Source organism: Lissotriton helveticus, chromosome 6, assembly GCF_964261635.1.
Source record: "Lissotriton helveticus chromosome 6, aLisHel1.1, whole genome shotgun sequence".
Lineage (NCBI taxonomy): Eukaryota > Metazoa > Chordata > Amphibia > Caudata > Salamandridae > Lissotriton > Lissotriton helveticus.
Window position 1 is genome coordinate 1,121,871,076 of NC_136067.1, and position 14,724 is coordinate 1,121,885,799.

General features: G+C 38.5%; 1 protein-coding gene across 1 annotated transcript in view; it reads right to left on the minus strand.

Moving 5' to 3' along the window:
* SYNE1 (spectrin repeat containing nuclear envelope protein 1) overlaps positions 1-14,724 on the minus strand; it is a 2,361,447-nt gene that overhangs the window by 1,525,569 nt on the left and 821,154 nt on the right. The window contains exons 43-46 of the mRNA XM_078648775.1: positions 12,626-12,808; positions 10,404-10,505; positions 7,267-7,470; positions 4,386-4,593 (exon numbers count right to left, since the gene is read on the minus strand). Coding sequence (XP_078504901.1) covers positions 4,386-4,593; positions 7,267-7,470; positions 10,404-10,505; positions 12,626-12,808 — 697 coding nt within the window. The remainder of the gene's footprint in view (positions 1-4,385; positions 4,594-7,266; positions 7,471-10,403; positions 10,506-12,625; positions 12,809-14,724) is intronic.

Sequence of the window (14,724 nt, forward strand, 5' to 3'; positions counted from 1 at the left end):
CCGCCAGCTGAATTGATGAAGATTTACAGAGCCAAATGTCAATCAATAGCCCTTTACAGGGCCGGGGTATGGGGGTACGTAGACAGTAGTGTTCTACAAGTGGCCGAGAATGCCTTTTTAAGATTTCTTTTAATTGTTCCAAAGAGTGTTTCCACTTTATCGTGTCACATGGAATTGGGAATTCCCCATTTGTCAGATTTAGCTAGAATCCAACCACTTCTTCTCTGGCATCGAATTTGGACGTCAGAGAAGAATGTGTTTACACAGCAAATAATTGCAGACACTATGTCTTTGGATCATTCGAATAAAATCAAATGGCTGTCCTCCATTAATTTTTTTTTCCAAGATCTAGATCTAGGAAAATATTACCAAGTTCCATGTTCGACCGGGAAATAAATAGGAAGAAACTAAAAGATATATGTCTCATACATCTGGAGGAATTACGATTGTCCAAAGAAGTTATCAAGACCTCTGTCTTACACTCCATGGCAGTTCAAGTCACTTTCTGTATCCAGCCATATCTGACTCATGATTTTATGATTTTTGAGCGATTTATACTGACGAGGTTCAGGTTAAATCTCCTACATCGTTTGGTTGCCTTTCCAACAAGAAATAATTGGGACCCAATATTACCACCTTGTCCCTGTGACGAGATTTCCCCTCAGGCAACCATTCACACGTTTCTCTTTTGCAAATATTATAGCGTGCACAGAAAGATCTGGTTGATTCTCGTGCTTAAACTCATGGGCATTAGAACTTGTCGACCAGCCATGCTATCTTTGCAGTTTATAGAGCAGGAATGGATTTCGAAATACATAGTTAAATTCCTGAAATGTATTTTTAGACATCGATGTAATCTGTAAAAACATTTTGTATGATTGACAGCAATGATAAATTGAATCTCTATGTACAGTGCTTTGGCGAGGAGCCTTGCTTCGTTGTATTTTAGATAATGAAATTGTAATTCAAATTGTGAAATGATTTTTATCTGTGACAATGCTTTTATGGTTTTTTTTATATGACAAAAGCCGAATAAAGAATTATTATTATTATTACTATACACTGATGCAGTACACTACAACTCCCATGATGCATTGCCGGGGTGGGCCTAGTAATGCAATGGAGTTTTGCTAGCTGTGCTGTATATGTTGTGGTTTGCATTGGTTTTTGGGCTAGCTATGACAAGAAGATAAAAGACTTACCTGGGCTAGTGCCAGCTGCAATGGAGGTGTTGAGGTTCCCAAGCCCACTGACACTTCTCGCTTAAGGTCCCCTCAATCAGACTCTCCATGGCAGTTAGGGGGGGATGTGCGTATGGTTCCGCCTCTGGTCTTCTGCCCATCTGACTTCCTGGTGGCCAGCTTGTCCTTTGTTCAGGAGCAAAGATCATACCAGCTCTTCCTGGTTTCAGGGATGGCCTGCAGCAATATCCCTACGGAATTTATCTTCTCCAAGATGCCTTCCAAAATCTGTCTTTCTTGCAACTGGGACAGAAAAGGACACCTTCCCAAAAAGGATGTCTATTTTGTCCACTCACTCCACTGTGAGCACCTCCAGCTCCTTCTCAGAAAATTTGATCTAGCCTTTTTCTGGGGTTCCTACCTTTCTTTCCTTCCACTGCAGCCATGTTGTGGGTGAGCTGTGCTTTCCATGTGCTGCTAAATGTTTTTCGGAGTCACTCCCTGCTTTCTGAAGGTGTGTGGAGCCTCTGCTTCAAAGTCACACCCTGTAATCAGCTTCCACCTGGCCTCTGACATTATCCACTTGCTTTCAGCTGCAATTTGGGCCCGATTTCTTAATTAGCAATCTCTTATTTTAGAAATCACAATTTAGTGATTTCTTAAATACAAATTCTTAATAGCGATTGTGACTCCATAGGAATCACTATTAAGGAATTGGTTCTTTCGTACAAATCTATTTGCAACTCATTAATAGGGATTCCTACAAAATCACTATTTGTGAGTTGCTATTTTAGTTTTTCATACATCTGGGCCTTAGATGCAAGAGTGATAGTAATTCCTGTTATGAAATTTCTGCAAAATGAAATGAAACCTGAAAGCATTAATCTCAACGAACTTTAAAGCAGGAGTTACTGGATAGACATGTTGAAAATATTACAGTTCGGTGGAGATAAACAGCTTTACTGATAGATTAAAATAAGCAGGAAGACAGCGCATGGTAGTGAAACTATTACTGTTTAACTCAAAAGAACTGATTGACACAATAAGAACCAAGGAAAGTGACAGAATTGCATAACAGGAGACTAACCATACAGATCTAGCTGACAGGGCAGACATATTTTTTGTTTAAACCAAATTTGATCGAAAATGTACTCTTAACATCATCGGCCTTAGTTATGCTGGACTTACCTGCAGTACTCCGTACAGTCAGCCATAATCATCTCTTGGCTCGCCTACAAGAGGCTTGGGTTTTCTTCTTGACCCTGTTCTGAATTAAGTCTTATTTGATGTACAGGGTTTAAACTGTCCTTTTGGGCTATTTTCAATACAATACAATGTCCTCTATTTGCTTTTTACTGATGAAGACTTAACAAAAATGTTTATGTATTTTACCTGAGCACACCAGGATACTGATGGCCCAGGCCACTATCTTAATTGGACAAGATTATTGTAACTCTTTATTTCTTGGCACTGCAAGTTTTGTTCTGGGTTGCCTTCATCCTATTCAGAACCAGCCATGTGCCTTGCCTTGCAACTATCTGGTTGATCTTCTCAAAAGTATTTTGGCTGGTGGATGCAAAGAGAGCTAAGTGCACTGTGTTTAGAGCTTTCTGTCACTATAGACCCACCTATCAGGAGAAAACATGTCACCATTATCTTCCCTCCAGGAAGCTTAGGGCTTCTGAAGCATGTCTATTGATTATCCATCAGTTGTAGTTGCAACAACCTGGAACTCTCTGCCCTTCCATCTTCATCTTATAAAGACCATGTTGCCTTTTCATAAAGCTAAAAAAAACATGACTTTTCTACAACAAGTCACTCAACACACTCTTGTTTTTCTTACTACCTAGCGCCCAGACATCATTCCTTTTAACAGTGGTCTCTATAAGGTAATTTTACTTTATATTATTTCACCAATTACAAAAGCAACTGAAGGAGCAACAACTGCACAAGAAAAATACACTTTGAAGTATACTTCAAAGGTTCAGAAACTGTAGTCGGGCTTTTGGAAAACTGTGTCCATTCCACACATTTCTAATAAGCAATTCATATTTAAAAAGTAGAATTACAATTTGTTTTGATGTTGGCAAATGCATACAGGGCATAACAAAAATACGCTGTCAGTTATCCAGCACTTTTCTCTCTTTTTATAGACAAATTGAGCTAGTCCTCGGTTTAATCTGCATCCAAGAAACAACATTCTATTTAAATGTGAGTTCTACTTTCTGAGAACAGGTATAATATTTCCTTGCAACACATATTTCTTTCCAAGCATACCCCTATCACTTTTTCCATAAATGTAATCCATGAATCAGATAAAACTATAAAGGGACAAAGGATGGAAAAATGCACAAGCTTTCAAAATCATGGGTTGCAAATATAGATTATGCAAAAAGCAGACTACATAATCGCAAATAAATCTTGACCTTGCATAAATAACTTTCTACAAAAACTTTGTACCTCACCAAATATTCAGCTATTAAGTACTTGTCCCCAAACATGCTAGGATTATATAGAGCAATATATGGGAAGCAAGTGTGGCTGTACTTAGACATTAACACCGGAAACAGTGGGTAGGTAAAAATGAATATGGGTGTACAAGAATTTAGAGCTTATATACTCGCTTTTCTGTTAAATCAAATCCCTCTCATGATGCCTGAGCTAGTAATAGTTATGACCAACTCAGGCTGGTATGCATTTAAAGCAATCTTCCTAATGGCACACTGCTTGCCTACTCCTATAGACCTACCTACATGTTCATTTATGTTTTCTAGTGGAAGTCAAACTCTAAAGGTCTGGGTAAAGGTCGTCCTATCACTGGACAAGCAGGCAAACAAATTTTCTAGGCATATTTATATTAACTTTTTCTTACGAGATTATTTACCTTGTTTTCCATGTTTTTTTAACTTTCTCAAAGTAGAAACCTAAGTACAAATTGAATGTAGCTTCATTGAATAGAGGCACATCAGGGCGTACAACAAACTGTTTAATTTGCTGTTTGTTGTTTGTATCCTTTGAACTCTTCACTCCTTACTATGAAAAACCTCTCTCCTTAAAGAACTTCATGTTTCTTAACTAAACTGTAAAGGTTCTGGAAGTAGCTATTCCCCTCGAGGGTAAGACATGGATGCAAGCTAATTTGCAGACTTTACACATTTAAATATAATGTAAATTCTATTAAAAGTTCCACTACTACGATCTCACCATTGAAATGTTTTTCCAGGGAGTCCTGCAAGGTAACTTGTGTTTTGTTACATAGTTGGTTCACAGATTCATATTTCTTTATCAGAGCCGTGACATTCACACCAAGAGTTTCTAGCTCCACGGAGTGATACTTGCGACAGAGGGTGTTGAGATTCTCTCGTGTCGAATCAATGCTTCCCTGCTGGCCCTGAAGCTCTTTCTGAATATCCTGATGAAGAAAATAAAATGCAGTAAAAAGAGGGTTACAGCAATGAGTTAGCAATATAGCAAGAAGAGCAGAAAAATTGCATTTTCTTGAAGCATGCTTTTGAATTTAATACAATCCTCCCAATCTTTTGAAATAGGGTAATGTCTCTCCATGAGGACAGCTACAAAATAGCTCCTTGTACCTCTGTTTCCCAGGTCAGACTCCCCTCTTTCTGTCCCGACCTTTCAACTGACACCGCATGCTCCTTTGATAAATGTTTGATCTCCAACCTCTGACCCAATATAGACATCATTGCCATGTATGAGAAAGACCTTGAAAAAGTTGTATGCCAGAATATAACTGTCAGAAATATCATCTGACATAGATACTGTGTCCTAAATAAAATATAGTTGACAAATATATCTCTTATTGGGAGAAGATTGTATATCACTAACTCCAATGGGAAGATACTTATGTAATCTATATTTAAAACACATTACTTGTGTCAAACAGAATTCTGACATCAATATGCTAGTGCCATAACTTGGCAGGATGTCATTTATAAGGGATCACACAATTAGCCTAAAATGTAACAGTTGAGCCAGGGATCCATTACAGATGAGGATAATTGTTAGAGTGTGCTTCTGGTAAAACCATACTCTACACACCTAGATTCAGTATCGAAGAAATCCCCAAAATGTTTCCCATCATGATCTGTTTTGCATTTCCAAAATTCATATGACCTCGTCCAAACGTTATCAAGGTATTCAGAGAACCAAAAGACCTCTGCATCTCAGATTATTTAAGGTTCACAACTTCTCTGCACCAATTACGCCATGTAATTTAGAAAAGGCTTGGCCAACAACAAGGTAGATGCCCAGACTCCTGATGCTTGCTTGTATATTTCTTCTGTATAAAATAGGAAATAAAATGCCATTCTCTTTCTATTGACCCATAAAACCTATTCTAATTCGGGAGAGCTTCACTAGAGAAATCAAGGCCATTTTGATATACCTAAAAATGTCAAACATAAGCCTGTTCAGAGCTCCAACTCTTTACCAAGAACATCAACAACAGATTGAAAGAAAGTGCCCCTTTTTTGACATGGTCACCCCCACTTTTTGTCTGGAATCGGATGCAACTTTGACTGAAGTGCACTGGGTTCCTGCTAACCGGGTCTCCAGTGACAGTGTTTTTTCCCCAAAACAAGGTAACTCTGCAATTATTCCACAATTGGCAAGACCTTTAGCATCCCTGTAAGTCCCTAGTAAATGGTCAATGACCGTAGCTTTCAGCAGCACTGCTGGCAGCTCCTAGGAAAAGCTATGGGCTTCTGTAGTTATTTATTTTTAATGGAAAGGAATGTCCGAGGACGTACTCTATTGACTTTCATTCTGGTCACTAAATTATCCAGCAAATACTGAAAAATTATAAGTAGCACTTCAAATGATTTAAAATGACATCTGAACAGATTATAGATTTCTTCAACTAGTGGCAAAAGTTTATAAGCTGCACATAACTAACAATAAGTTACCTTACCACTTCTACGCTCACCTAAAGATTTATAGCTTTATTACATACAAGCAAATACTGAAAAATTATAAGTAGCACTTCAAATGATTTAAAATGACATCTGAACAGATTATAGATTTCTTCAACTAGTGGCAAAAGTTTATAAGCTGCACATAACTAACAATAAGTTACCTTACCACTTCTACGCTCACCTAAAGATTTATAGCTTTATTACATACACTTAGCTTGATGCAGATTGTTTGGAAAACCTCTGCTTTCCCTGTTTTTTCTGTGTTTAGCAAAGTTCGCCATTAAAGACCTCTAAAATACCAGATGCATCATCCTTGTTTCTCTACTGGTGCATTAACAAGGTGGAACTGTTTCATTTGAATAGCATGTTCCCCAGGCAAAGTGTAAATCTGAGGTTCAAGACTTTCCCCAGAACATTTTCAAGTGCAGAATGATTTGAGGTAACCACGTATCCCAGTGGAGTATTTATTATATAGCAGCCGGCACACATGCTGTATGGATGATGTTTGTTATAGTACATGACACATGGTATCACTTGAAAATGATCCTTCTGATGTTCAGTGGTCCTGATTATGAGTGGGTGGATGTTTTCTGATCCAATGCATAAACTGTTTGCGCAGGGGTCAGAATTAGAGGTTGGGTGGTTTTTACCTCATCTGGTAATTACCGGGTGTATTAAATATCTCGTCTTTCGTATATATAGCAGGTCAAACCAGCAGGAATTTACGTGGAAAATAAAGGTACAGTATGTACCATAAAATGCGAATTTTGGTCCAGCAAGAACCAAAATCTGCATGTTATTACCCAGAAACTCTTACAGAGTGCTATTAATCTCATTTAATAAGTAACATATCCCAGGGTATCGTTTTCTATCTGTGCAATCAAAAGTAACTGGACTTCGACAATCTCTGAATGTGGGCCAGTATCTGCCAAACGTGTACGAAGATATACTGTGATAGGAAGATGTGTCTGGCTTATTTTATACATGCAGCTGCACTTCTCACATACACTTAAAAATAAAGTCCCTGACATGAATAGATGCTCGAATCATCAGCATCAGTGTCCTTTCCAATTCGATGATCACATATCCATTTTACAATACAAACTCTGCTGGTCTTTTGTGGGGACCTCTTACAACAAATTCTATCTCACCTTGACTTTCTTGAGGTCCTCTGGATCCTTGCTGCAATCAAACTTCAAAACTGACTCCTCAACCTTTGTCAACCAGTCTGTCATCTGTTCAATAAAACTTTGTAGTTGGGTCTTCTGAGTGCTGAAGTCTTTAAGGGTCCCTTTCGCCATTTCTGACATTTCCTTGGCATGCTCCAGTTTCTGTCTTAGGTCTGCTTCCATAAACTGTGTAAAAATTATAAAAACAACACAAATAGTGCTTGAACTTACTGAAAAGTAAATCAAAAGTTAATGAGTTAATCTAGGCCATGACAAGTACATTGGTTAAAGACAATTGTGTGGTGTTGATTGCTAATTATAAAAATATCCAAAGGTACCAACTACACACATTAATGAACATTTCAAATACATTCCTGGTAGCATCTCTCTCAAAGGGAAAGAGACACACTATTAAAGAGGTTTGAAGAGCGATCATATGCATGGAAGACCACAAAGTAAGATTTGCTTTGGAAACTGTGAAGGAGATTGTGTACTGGAACTGGAGATCTTTCACCAGGATGGACTGCATTTTACCATACAAAAAGGGAATATGGAAAGCTCCAAATAATCTCCCTTTGTGGTGGTCCATTAGATGAAAGATATTGACCCCAGCTGCTTTCTGTGCTGGTCCAGACTTGCTGATTCCCCACAACCTCTCATGCTCTTGCCTGAAGTCCTCATTTTGACTGCCCAAGAACCTGTTACCTGCCTCATAAGTTCCACCGAATTCACTACTGACCTGATGCTTCTCCACTCCTGCGCCAGCATAGGAGTGTCACAGCAGGTATTGCATTCCACGTAGGTCAGATGATAAATGGTGTGTAAAGGTCTTATGAAAGACTGCAAGGGTCGCCAGAATCTGGGTATTGTGCAGATAGTTCACTGACTGCCCTATGTTCTTATCATTGGTGCCCTATCTGAGAATGATTGGTGCTCTTAACATTGGTTGAGTACCCTTAGAAACACAAATAAAAATGGCAACAAATGTCATTTAATTATTACTTGGCCTTGTTTTTCGTCTCATCAGAGGTGAAATGGCATCCGTGCAGGATCAATCAAACAAAAGCTTAGATCATTTGTACAACATGAAGTTGGTACACAACCACACATGCAAATAGGGTAACAGGGGAGGAGCCACTCAGATAGACTGGCAAAAAGTCACTGCTGTCTTTCCCGATCTTTTATCAAACGGAGCAATTATCATGTTCACCAAAGAGAAAGGGAAGCTAAGGTCCCCGGTAATCATTGTCTAATCTCAACTGCTGAAACAAAGAGTTCTAATCCTCATGGTGTTTTGAGGAAGTCCAGTGTCAAAAGTAACCTGTATTTTACAAATGCCTGACATGACGGTGATGCGTAAAAAGGTTTCTGTGGAAAAGACCATTGGTCATTATGCTGTTTAAAATGTTTTTTATTTAATACTTAACACTAAGCAAAGACACATCAGTGAAAAAAGGTTAGTCAGAGGGTTGGTCAAGGATCAGATTAAGAATATAGGGTCAGATGTTCAAAGTGATTTAGAGGTTGTAAACCCTGCAATTCACTAAATCACACGATTTGCAACCACTAAATGGCTTTTAGCATATACTCAACCTAATTTGTGATTCAGTAATTGCTTACCAAATTGCAATATTGGTTTAGAACAGCATATCAAACCTCAATTTTGAAGCGACTTGTTTAGGGTGTTCCTTCTAAAAGGCAGTTTGTAATGCTATAGATCACTGGTTTGCAACTGCAATTTCGGTTGTAAACCATGAATAGGTTACTGACTCCTCAATAGTAGGGAAACACATAGACATCTTTGTGAAAAAATTTTGTTTGGGAGTGGGCATTAGTCCACAGAATCACAGCCACGTCTTAAACAAAGTTTTATTTTTAAAAAAGGTATATTTAATTATCTCCAACTCAGTTTACTTTAAGAAAAATGAAAACGGACTACATTTGAAAAAGTCTTATTTAACATACAGTCACCATCCTTGTAATGGCCACCAAACAGGGGGTGAGTTGCAATTTGTGACCTAACTCATGAACGTAATGAGGTAGAATGGATTATGACTCATGCTAATAGGGAATTTTGAAACCGACCTAAAAAGGTCGGTCTGTAAAATTATATTCCAATCCCAAAAATCCAGTGCACAATTTGTGACCATGTTTTGCAAATCGAATTTTCGTACATTTGGCCCATAGTCCCAACAATTTTATTATATTCTCTGCTACACTGTCAAACCCATCAGATAAGTTCAATGGAGGTTGAGAGAAAAGTCAATATCAGCATTATGGTGCTTTCAACAAGTACTGATCAGATGGAGCTGTAATATGATCCAATTGTGATTGGTCTTCACACTTCAACTTACAGTGGTGCAGTGAAGAGACCATTTGTACTAATCAGCACTGGACTTTGGACAGATGTTCCAACCATAGGGCACACAAACACTGCAAAGTTTTCAATCTGACAGTATTTGTCACACTCAAAACACAAAAGGAAGACTGTGGCAAACAGGTGCCCCCTACTTAAACATCAAATCATTTAGCAAAATATGTTTATGCATAGAAAATAGAGGACACATAGCTGATTAATGTTTGTCTTGAGGTGTACATTTCTACAGCATTTTATAAACATATATAATAACACAATTCTTTGGAACCAATCATAAAAGGAGGAGAAAACAGCACATTAAAATTGAAAGGTGTTAGAACATTACATAACCTGCACACTGATGATTTAAAAATTCAGAAAATAGCCCCATCAGCGGGGTCTATTCAGGATGGCTTCAAGTATATGTGTGCAACACTAGGCTACCTTTATTTGCACTGTAGAGAATGCCAACATTCTTCTTTCACTGATACTTCCACGCCACGCACATGCAACTTGACTTTATAAATTATGATCATTATACCTAGTCCAATGTACACATAGCATTAAACAACTTTGTGCTTTTGGATTTTTTTTAAAGAGGGCATAGTGGTGGATATGAGGTGTTTTAGTGTGTGGATCTATGTGAGTGAGTTGGAGTATTTAGCAGCAGGTTTTCCTAATAGACAGATTAAACATGAAGTTGGTGTGTGCGTGTGTGTGCGCTCGCGCATGCATGCACACAGATGTGACTGCACAGACTCACCTGAAGCTCTGCAGGAGGCTCCTGGCTCTTGGTTAACTCTTTGAGTTCAGACACTTTTGAGTGAAGCTCTTCCAGTTTCTGCCCTTTGTTTGCAACTTCGGACTAAAGAAATCACACAACATTTAAACACAGAAGCAGCACATTGTCCTAATTCACCTATGGAAATTAAGCTTCTAAAATACTATGCATCGCAATCTAAGCAATATTTCCCAAAAGTTCATGAATGCCCCTGCTTCGGAAAACTGCTTGGACCGTTGCTAAAAATAAGACTATCTAACATTTATGAGACTGGAAACATTTGTTTCAACATGATGGAATGCTCAAATGTATATTTTTGGTCTTGTAAAGCACTGCCAAATCTGCCAGCTACACATCATTAGGAGAACTTCTCTAAACGTTTAGCCAATCCCTCATTTTTCCACTTTCTACCTTCGGAAAGCTACCCAAAGCATATCAACTGGAAAGTGTGACACCTTCCTACTCTGAAAATCTCCTTTTGGGTTTTCATTTACAATGGTGTATGCCCCTGACTATCTTTTCATGGTGAATCTTTAACCAACTTATTTTGAAACAACGTCCTCTGTGCTAATGGAGTGCTTTAATATATGTTTGTTTAGGTTTTATGTCTGTGTCACATGCACACATCAATACAGAAGTGAAGGACAGAAGCCAAAGTATCCACATAGAAGTTGATTTGTTATCAGGTGTGAATGCCCTTCTGAATATACTCATCTTGAAGACACTGTAATTTCATTGTGGAAAATATAAAGGTCAGTACAAGATCCACAAATAACATAATAAACACAGAGGCAACACAACCAATGTACTGACTCTGCTTTGCCATTTCAGGTTATGCAGCTACATACTGACAGTTCTCCACTCCCAAAACAATAGCCTTCCTAACAAGCATTTTTACATTCCTGGAGTGGTGTGAGACATGAATTTTGCTTTAGGCACTACAAACTATGGCCATCTGTGCATCCCAGGAGCAGTGTGAGTCCCACAGTCTGCTTCTAGTATAAAAAGCTATAGTCGTCTTTGGATTCCTGGAGCAGTGTGAGATGCTCAATCTTCTTTAAAGCACCACAAGCCATGGCCAGCAGTGCAATCCTGGGCGCAATGGGAGCTACAGCTCTTTTTAGGTACCACGAACAATGGTCATCTTTGCCTTGCTCAAGTGGCGTGGGACTCACAGAAGAAGTTTATGGAAATGTTTAGGGATAGGGTTAAGGTTTGGTTTAGAATAAGGTACCAACTTGGAAATTATTTGAGGAATGGTGCACGGTCTAGGGGTGAGGCTCCAGATTAGATTTGCAACAGGCCACGGGATGAGGCAGTGGATTGGCTTGCAGCTCCTTTCATCAGCTGACATTTCTAAATGAAATGCCCTAGATCAGTGAGGGTCCTGTATATATCATGATTCTAATGGGGTCAGTGCCTTTATCTTTATCAGACCCATCAGAATTAGGAGCACACAAGTAATGAAGTCCTTAGTGCTTTAAATTTCAAATGGACTAAACCAAACCGTGTGTTATTCAATCAAATCAAACTAAGAAGCAATGTTAAAAATGAATACCCCTTGTAAATCTAGCATACATACATCAGCAAAGAAATGTATTTATCAGACATGCACAGCTTGTGTCATGCCAGTGGTCAAACACCTCTGCATTTCAGAGGGGATCATTTTTCTCATTCGAATTCAAAGTGATAAGTAACTTACAAGTGAGCAATAGATGCCTTACTCACATGTTTATTGCTTTATCAAACACAGGTAGAGATTGCGGTATCAGTAACATCTGAATACCCCAGCAACTCCCCCAGTGCCTTGAGACCCTTACGGTGAGTAGTCACGCTTTACAAGCTACTTGATTGATCGAATATGCACGTGGAAAATAAGCACATTTTTGATAACATTTCTCAAAGAGTAAGTCTTTGTAGAGATTGTTCAGCTGTGACAGTGAACCGTGTAAGCAAGCTGTTGTACTGCCATAGCTGACAACCCTATCCACGGACATGGAGGGGACAAATATGTTGATGCACTGGAGCATGGTCACCTATTTTCACTCTGTAGTCAAATCGATTTCCAGAAAGAAGCTCAGATATTGTGAGTATCACACACGTATTAAGAGGATAGAGGACAGGAGGATCTCAGGAAGTTACAAGAATTCTAAAAAAGTACTCATAAGTTTTTCTGCATTTTTTAAAAAGAAGAAAATACAGACCTGGAACTGTTCAAGGGAGGCCTTCATTCTCTGGCTGTTGTTCAGATGACTGATGCTTTCGCTCATTTGTGAAATGGTGCTGTTGGACCAACCATCAATTTCATCACCAATATTAAGTACGTCGTCCCACAGAGCCAGGCACGAACTCAACCTCTCCATGTTGTCATCTATTCTCTCTGACACCTGTTTTGGAAGTGGAAAACATCAAAGCTCATATGAAAAAACATTACTATGACAAACCTGTATTAAGGGAAATCTCTTAAACTAAAAAGAATGGATTGAATTGTATTACATTGTTAGCTTGAGCAACCCAATTCAGACTAATAGATCACAAACGTTTACAAAAACAATACATTTGGCTTTTCATTTTCAGCATGCACACAAAGGCAAATAACATAAAATATACATACAGCCAAATGCTGATAGTAAGACTGTTACAGGATTCTAGGCACACACAATATACAGTCACATTTACACAAATACAGCACGCAAACATACTTTTGGTATTTATGACAATGTGACTTGATATTTTTATTGAATTTAATTGGTTTGCCAAGAGATTATGAAATGCAGTGACAATCTTCTCTGCTTTTACTGTATCCTATAATCTGAATAAAGATGTTTATCTTAACTGCCATGGGTAGGTGTTTAACGGAATTAGCAGGTTTCATGTTCGGTTAAAAAACAAACTTTTTCTGTTTGTTTATGATGTTCACTTTTTCAATACCTCATTTCAATAGGAATGAAATGAGTTTTCCAATTTTGCAACAAAATAGATTACATTTTCTAGCTTGCTATGAACTTTCTTTTCAATTCTATCAGTCTGCTGGGCTCTCCAACTTTTCATTCACCTGTGGTTACATTTCTCTGCTGACAGTGGGTCCCACAAATTGAATCATTACATTACTACCTGAGGGATCTGCATTCCCTTCACCAATGCAGTGTACTAATCCCGAAATACTTACAGACTACTATAGTTAATGCCTACCTTAAATAAGTTATGTGATAATGAGATTTCCTTCCAAAAACCACACCAATGAAAACATTAGGTGCCACATTTTCATGGTGCAGTACCTACAATTCATTTGTGCAGCACAACACTTGCATACTTCTCTCGCTCAGATAAATACAAAGCTAGAAACTCCACCTGCTGCACCACAGTCCCTTTTCTCATATCACCATATTGATTGGCATAACAGAATGACATATAAGGCATTCAATAGGCCAAAGTTAAAACAAACAAGATATTTTGGATTCATAATAAAAAGTGTCTTTTTTTACAGTCTGCAAAAGTGAAAATTAAAAAACTAATTATATATAAGTTCATCAAAAGAATGATTTGAAAAGGTAGTTGAAAGGAGGGTTTGTCATTTCTTCCTAAGAAAAATCGAAACAACAAAACGGTAAAATCATGGCAACTGCCAAAATAAATCCTTTTACTTCAATCCTCAATAGGAAGAAAGAATGTTAAGTCCCAAAGGATAATATACAATGTGAACATTCCTCTCTTAGTATTTTGTGATATATTCGATGCCTATCCCACAGAATTAACCTTTTGGGGAGTTCTGGCCGGTAAGTTGTGGGACATTTTCTTAGCATTGGCGGCTCGCACAGATAACGCTGTGGCGCGGTGAGGCGGGGCAGGTGCTTGGGTAATGGAGTTCAACATAGGACAGGAAAGTGGAATGGAAATGAATAAATAAATAAAATCACATACCTTGCGCTCGCCGCATCGCTTAGTCGACGTTTCGGCAAGCGCAAGGTAAGTGGTTTTATTTATTTCCATTCTAACTACCCATCCTATGTTGAACTCCACTACCCCCCACCAGGCCCGCCCAGCCTCTGCCCACAGCATTCCCTGTGCGACCTGCCACTGTTTGTTAGTACCTGGGCATGTCCTTACAGGGTACTTGTCTCAGGTTGGGGATCAGTAACATGATATTTAGAGCCTATAGTGAAATTCATAGGCTTTTCTACAGCCCCAGCAAGTACTTTTCATTATTTGATAGTGCAGGAGATCGAGTGAGGGGAGAGGAATTACCTCTCTAGTCGAGTGAATCTAGACCTTTAGGTGCAACAATATGATTGGTTGATTATAC